We start from the raw sequence: 18,457 nt of genomic DNA, 5'->3' as shown, positions 1-18,457 counted from the left end.
GTTGAATTAGTTGTAGTCCTACATTTGTTACGTTTCTTATAACGCAGTAACAAGCTCACGCGAGAATGCCGATGTCGGTGGGTACTTGAATGCAACGCGGATGTGTGCGGCTCACTGTGCCGTGAATACTTGCTAGCGTGCAGAGTCATTTCTTCGACGTCGCTGGGGCAAACAAAGAATAAAGCTTTTTGAAGGTAATTTAAGCGCGTTTAAAATGGTCACACATACAAGTTACCATATAAGCATAGACATGCGCAACATCTGCTTCCTTTTACTCGTTGCTATTGTTATTGTTGTGCAATTGTAAAGTAGGCCCCAGTTGATGCTTGCGCGCTAGCTAACAGGCTAACCTAGACAAGCTAACCGCGCTAACGCGCGGTCGATTTTCTCGACAGAAATCCTCTTTTATTTTACCGCTGACTCTGAGCTGTTTGTTAATTAAAAAAAATAAATACAAATCACGATTGCTAAGCAACGTCACTGTGTCGTTCCATGAACTATTGTTGAATTTAAATCGTGCTCCGCATTTAGGTGCTAGCTTGCTAGCGAGCCGCGATGAACGAAGGGTAAAGCGGCTCCATTGAGCACGCTGTGCGTCGTTTTACGGCTAAGTGATCACGCTTATTAAACATTTCTTATTAATAAAGAGATATGGTATTCACTTGGTTCGAAAACTTCACGTCTCTGTTTGATGCGGCCTGTCTGGATTTGGAGTATTTTGCGAATTTTCTAGGCTGTAATATATTGGCGCGAGTAATGTTAACGCAGAGAAGATCCTGACTGACATGTCAAACTCCCCCACAGATGTCTGAACATGATGTTGATCATGAACTTTTGGACTACGAAGAAGAAGAGGAGCCCCAAGGAACCCTGGAGAGTACGACCCCGGCAAACAAAAAGGCCGTGAAGGGGTCGTACGTATCCATCCACAGCTCCGGGTTCCGAGATTTCCTTCTGAAGCCTGAGCTCCTCCGTGCCATCATTGACTGTGGTTTTGAGCATCCATCTGAAGGTGAATGTCAGCGATGCATGTGATATCTGTCATGTCCTGTTGTTCCAGACTCTTACCAAGTATTATGTTGTCTTCTCAGTCCAGCACGAGTGCATCCCTCAAGCCATCCTGGGCATGGACATTCTCTGTCAAGCCAAGTCTGGTATGGGAAAGACGGCTGTGTTTGTGCTTGCCACCCTGCAGCAGATTGAACCTGTGGATGGTCAAGTAAGTTCTCCTTTGGTTGCACATCCCAACACTAAAACAGATTTAAAAGGAGCTGTTAATGTGTATCATGAAATGCTAAACAGATGATGGCAAAGTTTTGTTGAACGTAATGAGACAGCTCTTCAATACGAACTGTGACTATTTGAAGGCTAATGTGTTTCCTTCATCCCAGGTGTCCGTCCTGGTCATGTGCCACACCCGAGAGCTGGCTTTCCAGATCAGCAAAGAGTACGAGCGCTTCTCCAAGTACATGTCCAACGTCAAAGTGTCTGTCTTCTTTGGCGGCATGGCCATCAAGAAGGACGAGGATGTTCTCCGGCAGAGATGCCCGCACATCGTGGTGGGCACACCCGGACGCACCCTGGCCCTCATCCGCAACAAGACCCTCAGCGTGAAGAACATCAAGCACTTTGTGCTCGACGAGTGCGACAAGTTGCTGGAGCAGCTTGGTGGGTGATGGGGAGCGTTGGCTGAGACCACAGAGCGTATTAGTTGAAAGCCTGTGATGGAAGAGGAAAGCTATTTAAAAAATAATCTTTTTATATGTGACACAGACATGAGACATGACATCCAGGAGATCTTCCGGCTGACGCCCCACGAGAAGCAAGTCATGATGTTCAGCGCTACGCTCAGCAAGGAGATCCGCCCGGTTTGCCGCAAGTTCATGCAGGATGTAAGTTGTCTCAAGTGTGTTTGTCTCTTAGTTTGTTGTCACCAATCATGTATGTTTCGAGAGACTAATGTAATTTTTGCGGTGTAGCCAATGGAGGTGTTCGTGGACGACGAGACCAAGTTGACCCTTCACGGTCTGCAGCAGTACTACTGCAAGCTGAAAGACAGCGAGAAGAACCGAAAGCTCTTTGACCTGCTGGATGTGCTCGAGTTTAACCAGGTATGGAGAAGCCTGGACAATGAGATGGATATGATTTTTTTTACTAATCCTATTGGTCCCGCAAGGTGGTGATATTTGTGAAGTCGGTGCATCGCTGCGTGGCCCTGTCCCAGCTGCTGGTGGAGCAGAACTTCCCAGCCATCGCCATTCATGGCGGCATGGGTCAGGAACAGAGGTAAGAGCCTGTTATCTCTTTGCTTATTTTAGAAAAGGGGAATATGACGTTGGCATTAGGGCTGGGGGGGGTGTCCACTTTTGAAAATGAGCCTTTCCTGCCATCATATACAAAGGATCCAAGAACTCACCTTGAAAAGGAAATGATCTTTTCCTCGCATCCGCTATTGCAGGTTATCCCGATACCAGCAGTTTAAAGACTTTCAGCGGCGGATCCTGGTGGCCACCAACCTGTTCGGCCGAGGCATGGACATCGAGCGAGTCAACATCGTCTTCAACTACGACATGCCAGAGGATTCTGACTCGTACCTGCACAGAGTAAGTTGAGCATTAGTAACCTCTAACCGTATGACTTGGTGCCTGAAATCCCGCTTACCTTTTTCTTCATCATCTACTTTCCAGGTGGCCCGCGCCGGCAGGTTCGGTACCAAAGGCCTGGCCATCAGTTTTGTCTCCGACGAGACTGACGCCAAGACCCTGAACGAGGTCCAAGATCGCTTTGAGGTCAATGTGGCCGAGTTGCCAGAGGAGATTGATATCTCCACTTACAGTGAGTTCTCTGTTTTGATAGCATCATCCATTTTCTCTGCACCGAGGAGGTTGACTAATTCTGTACTCGTGTAACACAAATCATTTTTAGGCGCTGAAAAACTAATGATTGTTTTTTTTGTGGTGATTAATTTTTTGCTCTGCCTCTTTTTCCTTTTTTTTTTCTGCAGTTGAACAGTCCAGATGAATCTGAAGTTTCCAGTGATGTGTCCCTCAAGTGTTTTTTTTTTGGGGTTAAGGAAATCAAGAAGCAGTGTCTCACTGCCACTACATGTTGGCAAGTTTAATATTTTTTTTTAATTTTAACATGTTGTTGCTTGTTTTAGTGTTTTTCTTTTTAAGCCATGTTGCTTGGTTGAGGAAATAAACATTTTATACCTTATTTTGTTAGTGAAGTCTCATTTATTTTCAGTGTATTTGGCTGAGCACACATTTAAAAACAAACCTTAGGAAATGTTATTACCGTTCAAAACAATTAACCAACAAATGCCAATAAAATATTTGCTCAAATGTTTTTTTCCTATTAATGTAATTGTTCTTACGACTTTACAGAAACTAAAATATGGGGTCATGCAAATCCTTTTGAGTTGGGTTTCTGTAGTAATTAGTTCTCTCCAACAGAGGGCGGTGTTTCATCAAGAGCTTTGCTTCCAAAAAGCGTTCAAAAAGTTTAACCTTACTATACATGGTCATTATATTATTTCTTTCTTTACAAAAAAACTTATTATACTAGGTCATTTTATTTTTAATTATATTAGTTAGAATTATAATTGAATTTAATTAAAACATGCAGGACACAGGCCCTTTTTTATGGGGGGGACTTTACTATACATGTGCTTTTTTTTTTTTTTTTTTACTACCACAGGGCCAAGGGTTATACGTGGTCATTAAAAAAAAAAAGCAATACTACACATGCTTTTTATTCTATATATTAAAAAAATAGCCTTACATGGTCATTTTATTACTCCCAAAAAAGCCTTAGCCTTACTATACAATTTGAGATTGTAAAGAGATAGCTGTACCTGGAGACTAGTGTAAAAAAAATGGGTGAAAACAATGAGAACATGACAATATGCTGAGGGTAACAGCTCATAGCAACGTTTTTATTTTTTTGAATGGGGGAAGAAAATAACTTCATTTTTTAAACAATGTATTTAATTTATAAAATCTCAATTATGCAGAATTAACTGAACAAGTTAATTTTTAAATTTGTGTACTGAACTTTGAACTAGTTCATGTAGAAAACGAACTTTCCCAATACTGACACTAATAATTAAATAATGATGATAAAGAGTAAATAAAGTATTGCTACGTAGCCTGTCCAAACGTTGCTAAACATTTCTTTTCATTTCTGAAATGGTTAAATCACCTCAAAATAGATGTTAGCATGAAGCTCGCACTCAAAGCCTCTATTTGGAGGAATTGTTTATTAGTTCTCAAACTGCTGCTTACTTTTTTTTTACTTCCATCATAGAGCGACACTCGAATCTGTCTCTTTTGCTCTCTTATTTTTTCTTTAATGATAACTTTTCCTGTATGGCTGCTACAGGTCATGCAGGAAGGAGGATTTGTATCCATATTATTGTGGAATATTTTTTCTGTGCAACACTGTAGTTTCATATACTGCCACCAGGGCCGTTTATGAATATTGATTGAAACTTCGGCCAGAACGAGGGCCACTCACATCGCAAGTCACCGCTGTACAGCGAACTTCGACTTTTCGCTGGTCTCGGGACCGAGTCGTGCTACGACAATCCGCAAGTAGTTGACGGTGACACCCAGCAAAACTGCTTCGAGAGATCACAAGAAGGCAAAGGAGCAATTTTGTGTCAACTCCCTTCAGCAAATTTCAGTTTTTCCTGTAAATAACAAAAAAGCAAAAAAAATTTGAAAAAGCCAAATTGTGATTGAGCACAGGTACACACAGAAAACAGCTGCGTGAACCCCACTTAACACAATGTCCTTTTTTTTTTTTTTTTTTTTTTTTTAAATTGCTGCTTACATTTGAAGTCAGTTTTTCAAAGTGCCTTACAAAGCGTTTCCTCTTGCGGGCAGTCGGGAGGGTCTCAAAATATCCAAGTCGGAATAAGCAAGCTTATCCCTCGTGAGGCAGGGAGGTCCAGGGCTGCATCAGGGCTCTAATTTAGCACCCACGTCTGAACAAGGACACCCTGGGACACACACATTACAACCGGGGGGGAGAGGGAGGGGCCTCCTCCTATATAAAACCCGGCTCGTCGTCTCATTTCGAGTCAAACCTCTGAGAAATCACTGCTTGTCTAAGAAGTTATGCGTGTCTCCATGCATCCAACGCTGCGGCGGCATGGCCACGTCGTTCAGGTGGCCGCAGGCCTCCTCGCTGCATTTGCACGACTGGATGAACATGGCAGACCTCCGTAGGCGCTGGCCGTCCGGGCAGACCAGGTCGATTGGCAGGGTGCGGGTGCGTCGCGGCGAGCAGCAGCGTCCGTCCGAACAATGGCCGCAGAAGTTTGGCCGGTAGAAGCGCACGCTCAGGCATTCGCCAAAGGACAGGCGGAGCGGCGATGGGGATTTTTGCATGGCGGAGCACTTCTTGCCTCTCTGTAGTTGGAAAAATAACACAAAAAGTATGTTACACACAATACATAACACATTTGTGCCTTGGATCTCATTGAAAAGAATGAAAATCCGTTTTTTGTTTTCCTAACAAGCTTGCGCAATACAGATTTTACTATGCATTGTAATTAATAGCTATGATGTTTCAGAAAAAAAAAAAATCTGAATAAGCTGAATGCAAAATTTCAGTGCAGACACTTAAAGCTAAGCAAGCATGGCAAAGAGCTCCTGGTGTATTTCCAACACAGAGAATGAATACAGACAAGCCAACACACGGGAGCTTAGTTATGGACAGTTGCTTGGCAGGAATGGCCTGGCTGTGTGGAGGGAGGGAGGGAGCCTATATACACACTAAAATTAACTCAAACTCACTGGCAGAGCAAATAAACTCTGTGCAGTATAATAGCATGAACATGGTGAAAGCTTCTAAAACCAGAAATGCAAAACAGTAAAATTGATTTTTGTCAAAGGAAATCGTGGTGCATTCATCTCAACAGTTTTTTTTTTTTTTTTTGGAGAGGTGTAAATATATACCAGAAATATAATAGTTCTGAAATTTCATTGTAGTTTATGTACGTATGTATTTGATTGTTTTTATTTTACTTTGTAGAGAAAGTAAAACTAGAAAGTAGGTTTATGAAATCAAACAAGGTCAGATAAGAGATTGTACGATTTTCTGCGGTCAGATGTTATCTTAAGGTGTGGAGGTTATTTGATAAGCGGCAATAGGCTATAATATGGAGAGAGAGAGAGAGAGAGAGAGAGAGACTACACACATACACACAAAATATTCCTCAAAGTCACCTTGCTCGGAAAAGGTAGTACGGCGCTGCAAGGCCGCACCATACAGAGTCTGGTCTCTCTTTCCAGCTTGCACCCGGGGTTCTTGTTGGTAAGGCGGGAGGAGATGCCCGTCCCGCAGCTACGCGAACACTGGGACCAATCGGTGGTGAGGATAGGGCATTTCTCCTGGTGGCCCCACACTGAAAAGAATTACCGAAAAACACATTTACAATGGTATAGTGGTGCCTCTGCGTCATCTTCAAGTTATAATGTGATTTTCACATTTGTGTATTATACATTGAAAAGTTTTATTTGACTTTTGACACTAAAAATGAATCTTTCTTTTTTCAAAGCGTATTTACAGTAGTCAGCCAGATATTGTCATCTCACCTGGCAGGTGTTTGTAGCCACGTTCAGCCTCCCAGCCACTCGCCTTAACGGGCGCAATCTCATTGGTCAGCGGCAGATCGTTTTCATCCAGCCGAGGGGCGGGACGGCGCTCCGGTTTGTGTTGCCGTCTCTTTGGAATAAACCACAAGAACAATTTGCTGGAATCTTTTGGAATGGATATCAACGATTGGTATCATGTCGATTCAGCGGAATTGTGAGGCTAACTTTAATCCAGACGTGCTAACCATCAGGGAATTTGTGCCATTTTTGTAATCAATTTGCAAAACAAACCTTCGGATTATCTTTGTTTGGAAGGTGCCATGTGTTTTTGTGGCAGTCCACAGTGAAGCAGCACTGTCCGGGTATCCTGATCAGTTGTGGGAAGGGGCACGATGGCGAGGTCGGGGGCAGCTTGTGGTCGCAAAGTGGTGCGCAGCCCACCGCCCCATCCATGCAGGTACACTGGTGCTTACAACCCACGCGGAAGTTCTCGCCATTCTGGTAGATCCTGCCGCTGTAGTCACACGTACGTCCTTCCGATTTGGCTGGGGAAATGATGATTAGCATTTGTGTTGCGGTACTTTGACGGATACTGACTAATATTAGTGCTGTACTGATGAGCTGAATATGCAGACAATTCAAATTTGTGTTGAATAATTTAACTTTTTAAGTAATTCTTCATTCCTTTACGCATTTTGAGGAACAAATGGCATCAACGTGACTGCTGCACTTCTGAAATGTGTCTCCGGTAACACACAACACAATAACTTTCCATGGCAACAACAGTTTCGACTGAAAGGTCAATGGAACTGAGGAGACAGGAATTGTCAGACTACTTGTCTCCAATGCAAGAAGGAGCTGCTATTCATAGTTTGTACAGCAGCTCTGGCATGACGCTTATTTTTATCTCCATTACTTTTGCCCCCCCCATCAAACATCTCGGTCACAAGCTGTTGTGTGTAACGGTAGCTCAAACACACACTTTCGAAAGCCTTTTTTAGCATCACAAGAGAGGGAATGCCCCAACTTCTTACCTCGGCACACCCCCCAGGTCTCCGTGACGTCGTTGCCGTAATTGCACTCCAACCCTTTGTGATGGTCACAAGGCTTCACGGGACTGCAGTCTTGGTTGAGTTGTGCAGCACACACCTTACAGCACCCGCATCCATCTGGGATGGTGCTAACCCCCGGAGGGCACACCGGGTAGCCCGCGGGACACTCACAAGTCATCGGACAGATAGCCATTACCTGGATCAAACACATGAGCAGATAAGAGACAGAAATATCAAGAACAAGTTCATATAATATTCCTTACGTTACAATTCTAACCAGGAATGCTAACATGCTAAGAGTTGTTATGCTATGATATAATAACATAGCAACCTGAGCAAAAAAGCATTTTAGGCAAATAGGTATTATTTCTGGGGAAAAAAAGTGATGGTAAATGAAGATGAAACAATTTTTCTTTGCGGGTTACCGAAAATAATCTGGTGGGCCATATCTGGCCCCCATGCCTTACATTTAACACCAGTTATTTAGGCAGATGAGGGTTTTATATCTTGCCTTGTTGTCAGGTACCATTTTATAACCAACATTCCTCCAAGTGTGTCCAACACATGAACGATTTGATAGCCTGGAAAGTGAGGAAATAATATCCTACCTGTGAGACGAAGGCTGTCGTCAGCAAAAAAAGACACATTAAACATTCCATGTTAATTAAATAAGGTTATGCATATATTATTTCAAGCTCAGCTCCACTGAAGGATGGTCAGTTCTAAATGTCTCAGACCCTTTTCGGGTCTTGGTCCAAGTGTTCCCCACGGGGACAAGCAGCCTAAACACCTATTTATACCACCTGACAGGCTCCGCCCCTCTCCTCACTGTCAGCCAATAGGTGTGCAGGGATTGAGCCAGACATTCCAAATGGGTATGACTTTACCACAGAAGTAATTTTCTATTGGGAATGAATGGAGCCATTCATATAAAAGCAGGGCCACTCTGTGTGTTTATTTTATGGGTTAAAAATTAAAATGTAACAGGCCCTTTCAAGTCACATTCCTGCCTTTGTGGCCAGCACTCTGCAAGAGCTGTGTAAATATATTCAGCTGGTAACATTCAGGAGACCTCCACTTTTGGAAAAAAAAGTGGGGAGGGACGGAATTCCCTGTTGTTCCTGACCACGACAGAAAAAAGTCATCTGAAATGAATAAAGTATAACACGGATTGATGGATGGATGCTTTGAGATTTAACTATTCCGAAACTCCATTTACTCCAATGATGGATGTTTTATTTTATCTCCAGCTAGTCAGCCCAAAACACAGCTATTTTCAATATTTGTTCTTTTTGTCAAAACCTCTGGTTACTTTACTTTATAATATGAGGTCAATCAAAACAATGTTGATGCAAGAGCATTCCTTGGAAAAGAATGGATGAGGGCGTGTGTTCTGTGGAAGCCGGATTATTATTTTAAGGGCAGCTCCTATGAGCTTTGGCCTCAAATTGGTTGGCTTTCTTCCTCTTTCAACCACACACATGCAGCCACACCTGCTTCCACAGAACTCGATTTCCTCAAGTTGACAATTTTGGGAACTAGGGTATTTATTTATTTTAAATGACTATATTACTAATTGTCAGATACGTTATACGTGTTGTTGGCAAATGTACACAAAAAATGACATTTGTTCCCAGCAACAAATATTTTGTGTTTAAAAGCATCGTTTATTCCATTTTGGCTGCAAACTTTTTTTTAAGAAATATATAAATATATATAAATTGACAAAACAATTAAGACAAACAAAAGCAGTTTTAAAATGAAAAAAATACTCAACAGATCAGTGGATTTAAAAAATCATCAATCATTGCAAAAACTTTTTGGACATATCTTTTATTTATTACCCTGCTTTTAAGTGTTAATTCTGTTTGTGTTTTACTTCTATTTGTAGCTAATGTTGGAGCTAATGTTATTATCTGACCCCGAACACCCTATAACTAAAATCACTTTTTTGTTCAAACACATTTATTTGCTTATTGTTTTTTTTTGTTTTTTATTAAAGTTGTGTTAAGTTGAAGTGCACTGCAGAACAGGCTGGAAATATTTGGACAGTGCTAGCTTGTGTTAGCGAGGCCTAACGTGAGCTATCTGGTTTCATTTCCTCTTACCATGGAAAGCAAACCTGGTCTAAAATAAGAATGGCTCCTGAAATATATAAACGTATTCTAGGACTTTTGTATGAGGTGTACAGAAAAAGAGAGAAACGTGTCCTATTGGCAGTCAAATTGCTTTTCAAGGTTCATTCCTGTTCTTGAGCTTACTTTGCTGTGAAAAGCACTTAAGAAGTGTGAGCGAGCGGTCACAAGTCACTTGAAAAAGAAAAGCGCCTCGGGAAGCTGTCAATCACAGCTCTTAATGGTGCGACCGGGGAAACGTCTATTTTAATCCTTCCAACCTCGCACGAAAACACACAAGGGTTCTTCACCTGAGTAAAGACTCAAGTTCATTCTTCAAAAGTGTTTATCTGTTTCCTAATTATTGTGAGGACGCTAGATTGTGCAAATGGACTATTCCATCACAGGGCACGGGAAAAACAAAATGTTTTGATGGCATGGATGATATGCGTGCAAAAAGTAAAGCCAGATGTGAGATTTCAGGACCCTGACAGGTGTTTCACAGGGTGATGGTTTGTTTTTGAAAATGGAGGAGTACTGTGCTCCACTCCAATGTGATTCTGGCTTTCAAACAAAAACACAGCACTACACTTTGAAGGTCACGTCAACACAATTATACCATGTCAAGGTCACATACTGAAAAAGCTGAGAGCGGTAGAGAAATGGACGTTACATAATTTCCTTCCGATGTTATTTAAATGCGGTGAATGGAATCGTGCTGAGGGAATTGTCTACAAAATGTGGTGACCAAGTGAAAAAGTGGAAATAATTAGTATGTGTTGTGCACGAGGTGACAGAAAGGACACTTACCTTATTGCTCAATGGTCAAAGGTCACCCTCATGTGCATTCAAAAACTGTGGAGGACAATGCAGAAGTTAAAACAGTTAGTTGCAGCCATGAGGTTATGTCGCCCTCTAGCGGAAATGAAATGACTTACAACAGAAAGTGCATCAAAACTTGTACTTTATGCAAGCAAGGAGGGTTTACCAAGCTCTGGGGTTTTAGACTGGTCAAATGGGTTAAAACAAAAAGATTTTTTAAAACTCCAACACCAATTTTTAGAGGCTTGGTTGGTATAAAGAACCAGCCAAACCTTTCTTACCCACAATCCCCAAAAGGTGGCGCCACACACTAAATTATATGTGACAAAAGTACCCCCCCCCCCTTCCCCAGCATATATATGGAGTATTTGAATGATAACAGGTCCAACCATGAACATTTGAAATGTATCAAATGCCACCTCCATTGCTGACAGGTGTGTGTGTGGAGATGGTTTGTGGCATTTCCCAGTGAAGGGGAGAAAAAAGCATGAGCTGAATATTTTGCTTGCCTGAAAGGCAGAATTAGCCTTTGGCCAGTAGCAGGAACCGATTCCCCACTTGGGACTGTCGGCTTTTCGAGCACAAATACGAGAATCTGTTCTGGTGTAGCAGTAGATGTATAATGCATGTAGGATTTCTATCCCTTTTGAGCAGAGACGGATAGAGATACACTAAAAAACAAACAGCAAACTAGCCCACAAGCTACTAACGACGCTGAAATGTCCATTCAATTCCCTTAGCAACCTTAACGCTATGATTAGCAAACCTGCCTCCGGTTTGTACAGTGCATAAGCAAGCATCGATGGTTCAGTACAGGGCGGTGAGAAGAAACACGTTTAAATAAATACCCTTTTGAAAAATGTGAATTTACTTTTAGAACATATACACACATAAAAAACAGTTCTTATACAAATTCTGACCTCATCGGTTGCTGTAGCACGAGTTGTAAATTGTGTACTGCCATCTAGGGGTTAAGAGTGGAATCGCACATCAAATAGAATAGAGTCAAAAATACTGTTAGCCGCAGAAAAATAAACTAAAATTTGGAACCCGCAATGGAGGATTACGGTAATCCACCCACAACTGCCATTTTGACAATGTAGCGCCCTCTACTGTCAACTGAAATTGACATCAAAGTGCCCCACGGGCTCCTAATGCGATGGTCACAGCTCACTGGGTCATGAGAAGTTTGCAGTCTGGGCCAAAATCTGAACATTCTCCTTAAAGGCATTTTTGGAGCTCACAAAAAAATCTGCTGTAGTTTGTTGTGTCGAATATTGTCGCTATTAAGAGTGTGGAGTAAGTCTTGACAATAGCGCCATCTTACCTTGCGTAGCAGCAGCTATATCAGTCTGTATTAACAGATAACCCACATCCTTCTTTATCTGCCCCCTCCCACCTCCACGGAAAGAGGGTCTTATGAAGATAAATGACAGCGCTCTGCTTGCCGTGGCGGCTTTTTTTCATCTGCTTCCTTCACAGCGTGGCGAGGAATTCCCGCTCAATGCCTTGGAGCGCCGCCGCCGACAGCATCATTACGGCTGGCCGAGGCGACTGATAGAATTAGGAAGGCGACTCTGAAGCATGACGCTCATCAAATTCTAATCAAGGAGGAAATTAATTAGAAATCTAAAGGGGCTCTTCTTCCGTAATCAACATTATGGAATGTTGTCTTTCAGGCCCTCCGACTTGACATGATGTGTCAATCCAGCTTTAATTACCGACAATGTGGAATTCACAAATGCACATTTGTATTTTTTTTTTTTAACCCATCTAAATGATTTTTTTCCCAATTTACATGCAGATGGAGTATGTACATGTCATATCTCCACATACCTTTCTCCTATTTGGAGGAGGGAGGGGGTCCGACATCGTTAGGCACCATGTTGACAGCGTGTTGGGTCCGCAGGGAGGGTAATTACTAATCCATAAAAAAGGTCGCGCGGCGCTTGCCATTCCAAAGTCTCTCTTGAGGTTCTGGAAAAGCCAAATCTCATTAAAAGTAAATCACACACACAGCCACACACACACACACGGGACAGGGCCAACCTCACATGCAAAAGGCTTAAGGCCCAATTAAAGCAGGTGATTAACCTCTATTAATGGCCATTGATACACAGATAAACCATTGTGGCCTACGTCTTGAAATTGTGTACAATCTCAAATGCCAAACAGCCAAGAAGGAAATCTATTGAGATCAATAAATGGGAAATGGTCAACTGGAAAAATATGTACGCTGCATTGCTCCGCCCACTTTAGGCAGTTTGGGCAAAAATATAACACAATACTCATAAAAACTACATTGGACTTTTTGTGTGATATTTCAGAGTGAACCTGAAGGCAGATTTAAAGCTGGACTATGCCGTTAGAAAGATTTTACATTTACATTTTCTTTGAATAAATTGTATTAGAATAGGGAATCATCTAGTAAGATGGTCTCTTTTGACCTTTTGACACTTTCAATAAATTTCACTCAAAAGCTAAGAGAAGAAGAATTTCCAAGTGAGAGGTCAACAAGGTGTTGGTGGTAAAACCAAGCTGGAGGGATTTATTTATTTTTTTGTATAAGAAATGAAGTGAAAAATTGTTGCTAAGCAGCTGTTGCCATGAAGCCTCCATCCAACCCAGTTCTGCTCTGCTGGCCTTGATCCCACTCAATTCCCGAGTATCTGACAGCGCAGCCTCTTGATTCTTGTCTATCTCCTTGCACTTGCGAGTAACACCCACCTCCTCCGCTGGATAACGCGCCGCATTGAACATGAAGTCATATTTTTGGCTAAAGTTGTAGCACGTACTTTCTTTCTCACTCCCTAAAAGTCATAAAGTTCACTAAGGCTTGACTTTCCTGCAAGATGGATGGATGGATGAAAATTCCACCTCGTAGGCATCTTAGTATCCTTCAAATAAATCACAATCGCAATATTTTCATTCACTAGAATAGAAATGACTCGGTGAAAAGTATAGCTACCATATAAGCTAACAGTTAGCTTAGCTTCTTCTAATAATTCGTGTACTATATTGTTGCCCATGAATGGGATTGCCGTGAATCGCAAAAATCAAAAATTGACGCCATTTAAAATGTTACTTATACATAGCGCAAGAAGACAGCCAAGCACTACTTTTATCTAAAAGAATTTAAAAAAGCAAAGCACATCTGCAGCAACACAAAGAGTAAACGTCGTGAAATCAAAACAGACGACGTGAAGTCATGATAAACTGATGGACTTCATAAAAATGACACAATGTTTACGCTTCAGGCTCTTCATTTGTCCTTTTGTCACTCGAACCTACCCGCCATCCCATGGCAGCTTGACAGGGTGACCTTAGGTGTTACTTGTTCCACCCTCACCATCTCCTCCTCCTTCTTTCTCAAGGACAAGCAAATACTGCTGTCACACACACACATAACTTTGTCAGCCTCGGATGAAGAGCATAATCACGTAAAACCCATTATCGCCGGCAGATAATTATATTTATCGGCTTAATTATTGATATCTCACTGCAAAGCAACTTTGGAGAGGTGCTGGAAGTAAACAAGCTGAGGAATGTTACACTAATGCCAAAAGCAATTAGGAGTGTGCCGTTAGTCCCCGGGCTCCATCATTGCTGGTATATTTCACAAAGATGCTCGCTCGCTCGCTCACCTTCATCTTCTCTCTCCTCGATGCCCTCCATTCGTCTACTCCTGTTAATCACTACGTACAGTGAAGAGGCCAGGAAAAGGCAAGTAATGATGCTCCATCACGTCACCCCCGCAAGACGACCTTGGACGGGGCGGCCCGCTGGAGACCGAACATGAGGAGCTTGTCTGTTTTGCCTACGTGGAAGAGGAGAAAAAGTTAGAAATACACAGATACACCAAAATACAGCGCCAAGCAGATATGGAATGAAGTAGGCTGTCATGACAAGGAAATATGTGAGGGAATGTTTTTTTTTTTTTCCGAGGAGGGTGTTTTGGCAGTCAAGGTTAAAACGGAGGGCAACGGTTAATCTACCTCGGAAGAAATCCGAGATATCGTCACCGTCTTTCTGTCCAGAATGACTTTGTGAGTCGTTTAAATTCTCCCAACCTGGTTTACTGTTGGGGTTTAATGGGTCTATATTTATCGTGCTCTATCGAAAAGTGCCGGCCAAAGGCTGTGGATGTGTTTCATTTTTAAGACTGCTGTGGTCTTAATGTGGAAGGAAAAAAAAAAACATCATCAATCTCCAGCCTTCTGAAACGTCATCTAAAAGTGCCTTTGGGTGTGTCTTGTAAAGAAATACGATTCACCTTTACTATTAACAGGTCACTGAGCCTCTTCTCTAGCTTTACAATGTTGTTCTTTTTCGTGCGTACTGTATAATTTTATTTGTGTCCATTTTGTTGCTTAAATAGTTTTGTCCTCACAATACACAACAAAGATGCTATTTGGCTTCAGCATTAATCTATCTGAATTTAAGGCTAAAATATATGGTTGCTTGAAATGTTCAAGTTATAATTCTCTAGGCTTTGTTTAGTTTGACAGTATTAAACACTTTTAAGCCTCTTTATAAAGAATTTACTATTTATTGTCAAGTGAATTGAGTTTATTGTCGACTTGGCAAGTAAAAAAAACTGTCAAGGGGCCACTGTACTACTATTTATTAATAACTTAGCCAAAAAATGTGTTTTAGCCAGACCTTGGAATCGATTCATAGTATTTCAATTCATTTCAATACGAAAAATTGATTTTATTTATGAGTGGATTAATTAGCAAGCTTAAACTCAGGAGCAATGTCCACAGTCGCACATGCCTTTAAAAAGCCTACACTGGAATTTTAGAATCTGTTGAAAGACCTTGTGGTGACTAAAATGACTGCACTTGTTTTTTAAGTGGATACCAAATAACACAGTCTATATGGTTGGAAAAAAAAAAAAAGAGCTCAAATATCAAAAGCCCAAAGGTTTTAAAAATAAAAAATTTACGTTCTCCGTGTGTCCTCACAGTTTACGTTGTTGCCTTTTAAACTTTTAGGAGCATTTCTTCCGTTGTTTTTATTGATGGCCGTTTGTGGCCTCGCAGTTGGCCCATTTTAAAGCTGTGAAATTTGCAATGCAGTCATGTTTGCAAGTCATCAGAGGATCATCTTCTCCCTAACACCACCGTGGAGAGCAATAGTGGGCCTCTGCCAATCTGTGCGTGTGAGATGAAAAGTGTCCAACCCGTGTGGAGGTGCTGACTCAATCACAGGGCTGTCTGGCAGCGGGTCTCACATCAGAGTCGGTCGCCGTGGCGATCTGTCACCATGGGGACAGCTTCTCGACTCGGGGCTCCAGTAATAAAATGAATGCCTACCTCCGCCCGGCTCTGTTCCTTCTCTCGCTTCTTCCTCCTCTGGACTTCTGTAATGAAACAAATCTCTCACTCTCTTGCACATGCACTCTTACCTCCCATCGGGAGCAGGCTGCTCTATCACTGTCACGCCGGGCCCAGATTGGGTGCCAAAGCCACTAATAAAGACAAGAAGCACATTTCACCGCCTTTGAATGGCCTCTACTTTGTCTGCCATTGCTCCATGGGGTCGTGTTCTCATGCACATTCAGCTAATTGAGTGGCCGGCTTACTATATTTAGCGAGGGGCCCGTCCATCCATCCATTTTTAAAACGATGAATGGCTAAAAGAAAAAAAAAAAATAGGCGGAGGGGTGTGTTTGTGTGTGTGTGGGTTGGCCGGGGGGGAGGGGTGTGGGGCAGTCACAATGTCTTCTTGTGGTTGTTTGTCATCAATATGCAAAATTCAAACACTGCCAATCAGATGGAACAGTTGTTTTGAAGTCCTCTAATTAAAGTTTGTGAGAGTGTTTTAGATAAGTGCTGATAAGTGTGTGTGTTTGTGTGTGTGTAGGTCTTTTGTCTCCATGGCTGCAGTCTAACTTATTATCATCCATTGTTTTAGTTTCTACATTAATTTTATATTGCCTCAATGAAATCAACCAGCTGTCACAAAGCTTTTTATTTGTTTTTTTTCCCCGAACAGTTAGTAAATGCTGAAAGTGACGATAATAAAAGTGTGAAAAGTTTTCTAATACGTTTATAATTTTGCAGTGATGTCCACCTGCACTGCAGCTTTTCATTTGACAATAAATACAATACAGTAAAATTGCATCATCATGTCTTGCGGTACTATATTGACATACTGGCATGAAATATTAATATTGTGTTGCCTTTAGACAAAAATATGTGTTCTTTTGTTCGTGAGTGTAGACTTAAAATGTGAGCGTTGTTCGGCGGCAAATGACTCATTTCACAAGTAGCAGCATTTTGGCAGATGGCTGACTAAATACTCTTCAAAAAAAGGCCCTGCTATTAAATACTTGTCTGAAATCCCACTAAATTCTCATGAGAATATCTTTCTGTAAAGTTATGAAATGAAATAAGTACAACATAACAGTTGTGGGATGTTTTAAGAGGCGTTTAACCTGCTTTCCGATGCAGTAGCCCGCTTTAAAAAGACGACAATAAAAGATATCACGAGCGTGTCTTGTGTCTACATTTGCATCCTCCTACATTTTTCTTGTAAAGGCGCTGTTCCAAGAATATCTTTGTTGACTGCCGTCTGTGTGTGTGTGTGTTCCATTTTAAAATGTGGGCCACACTTGGAAAGTGCTAGAAGTGTGAATCGTTCCATTTAATGTACAATATGAAGAAGACATGTTTTAGAGATAACGTGTGTCCCCAGTTGCAGTACAAACTATAAGATGGAACGACATCTGTTGCATTATGTACCGCGTCTAATCGCTGCTTTTGTGTATGCAGCCGCAATTAGAATTTAAAATCAATCACTTAACACTTCTTACACGATATGACAGAAGGAGACAAACAAATGTAAATAACTGTGAGAAATACAAATTGCGTCGTGGTTCTGGTTAGCAGAGGAAAAAGATTTTGAACTAACAAGACAACCTGGATCCAAATCCCCCCGAGACAGTGTGCCATCCTCTTTTTTCTGTCATTCATTTGGGTTTACGGTGTCCCCGGTGGCTTTTTGTTGCCTCTGAGCCGTTTTCCTAGCATGCGCGATGTGTGCAGTCATGCAGAGCGTTTCTATTTGTGTCCCGTGCTGTCGACACGACGTTCAAAGTCCGTCAGCAGTCCCCCGAGGCCTAGGTAACGGCGCTTCTGGTTTGCAATTGAGGTTTTTTATTGTTAGAACATGTTTGTACTTTTATGTCAATCTAAAGCAATCTTTTATCCTGGCTTGGTAGAAAAGTCCTTCGTGGATATATTACATCTATATGAAAGATTTGCCGTGCTGTAGTACTACTTTCCATTTCTTCTCAAGTGTTTACAATTTTATCACTTGACTGGTCTCTACTAATTAATAGGCATACAAAGAAAGGCACTTAAGATGTAAAAGCTACATCGTTGGCTTACTTTAACCGTTATTATGTTGAACTTTTTCAATCCGAAATGTTTATTTAGCATTTAGACAAGTGAGTGTTCGTTCTCCCAATTTAGATGCCTGAGAAATGATTTGAGTGATTTGTTTCTAATTAATTTGGAATATAAGTCGTGTAACATGAGGTAAGACTAAGACGCTTGATTTTTACAAGGTCCCCATTGTATAAATTGTGACCTGGCTACTGATCCGCTTGCTATTATGCTAGCTTGCTAACCTGCCATGTTTTGTTGCTAAAACTGAGTGAGGGCAAAACAGGAAAATGAGGAACGGAGAATGAGGAACAAGCTAGCTAAAGATCACTCAATTTTGTGAGGAACAGAGAATGAGGAACAATTTAGCCCAAGCTAACAAGCTCATTGAATTTTGTGTTTACCAAACACAATGATACTTGACTATTTGAAATTTGGCACCCAGGTTAACGACACTCTTTTCTGTGGCG

General features: G+C 41.6%; 2 protein-coding genes and 1 long non-coding RNA gene across 3 annotated transcripts; 1 reads left to right on the top strand and 2 right to left on the bottom strand.

Moving 5' to 3' along the window:
* The first annotated feature begins 39 nt into the window (after positions 1-39).
* On the top strand, positions 40-3,216 carry LOC148399527 (ATP-dependent RNA helicase DDX39A-like). Its single transcript, XM_088373687.1, has 10 exons — positions 40-194; positions 805-1,012; positions 1,092-1,219; positions 1,392-1,668; positions 1,774-1,892; positions 1,980-2,111; positions 2,177-2,286; positions 2,459-2,603; positions 2,688-2,835; positions 3,005-3,216. The coding sequence occupies exons 2-10, from the start codon at positions 805-807 to the stop codon at positions 3,019-3,021; spliced, it is 1,284 nt and encodes a 427-aa protein (XP_088229813.1). The 5' UTR covers positions 40-194; the 3' UTR covers positions 3,022-3,216.
* Positions 3,217-3,910: 694 nt separating this feature from the next.
* On the bottom strand, positions 3,911-8,452 carry LOC148399526 (CCN family member 1-like). The gene is made up of 6 exons (XM_088374454.1): positions 8,266-8,452; positions 7,640-7,853; positions 6,897-7,150; positions 6,606-6,735; positions 6,237-6,415; positions 3,911-5,417 (listed from the first exon to the last, which is right to left on the bottom strand). The coding sequence occupies exons 1-6, from the start codon at positions 8,314-8,316 to the stop codon at positions 5,103-5,105; spliced, it is 1,143 nt and encodes a 380-aa protein (XP_088230580.1). The 5' UTR covers positions 8,317-8,452; the 3' UTR covers positions 3,911-5,102.
* Positions 8,453-9,514: 1,062 nt separating this feature from the next.
* Positions 9,515-18,300, bottom strand: LOC148399525 (uncharacterized). Its single transcript, XR_015858029.1, has 4 exons — positions 17,512-18,300; positions 14,238-16,066; positions 12,430-12,570; positions 9,515-10,626 (listed from the first exon to the last, which is right to left on the bottom strand). It is a non-coding gene; the product is annotated as an uncharacterized LOC148399525 (long non-coding RNA).
* Between the last annotated feature and the right edge of the window lie 157 nt (positions 18,301-18,457).

This window comes from Syngnathus floridae, chromosome 4, assembly GCF_059516105.1.
Source record: "Syngnathus floridae isolate MCC-2025c chromosome 4, RoL_Sflo_1.0, whole genome shotgun sequence".
NCBI classification, from domain to species: Eukaryota; Metazoa; Chordata; class Actinopteri; order Syngnathiformes; family Syngnathidae; genus Syngnathus; species Syngnathus floridae.
Note: the sequence above shows the minus strand (reverse complement) of the source record. Positions and strands in the feature narration are given on the sequence as shown.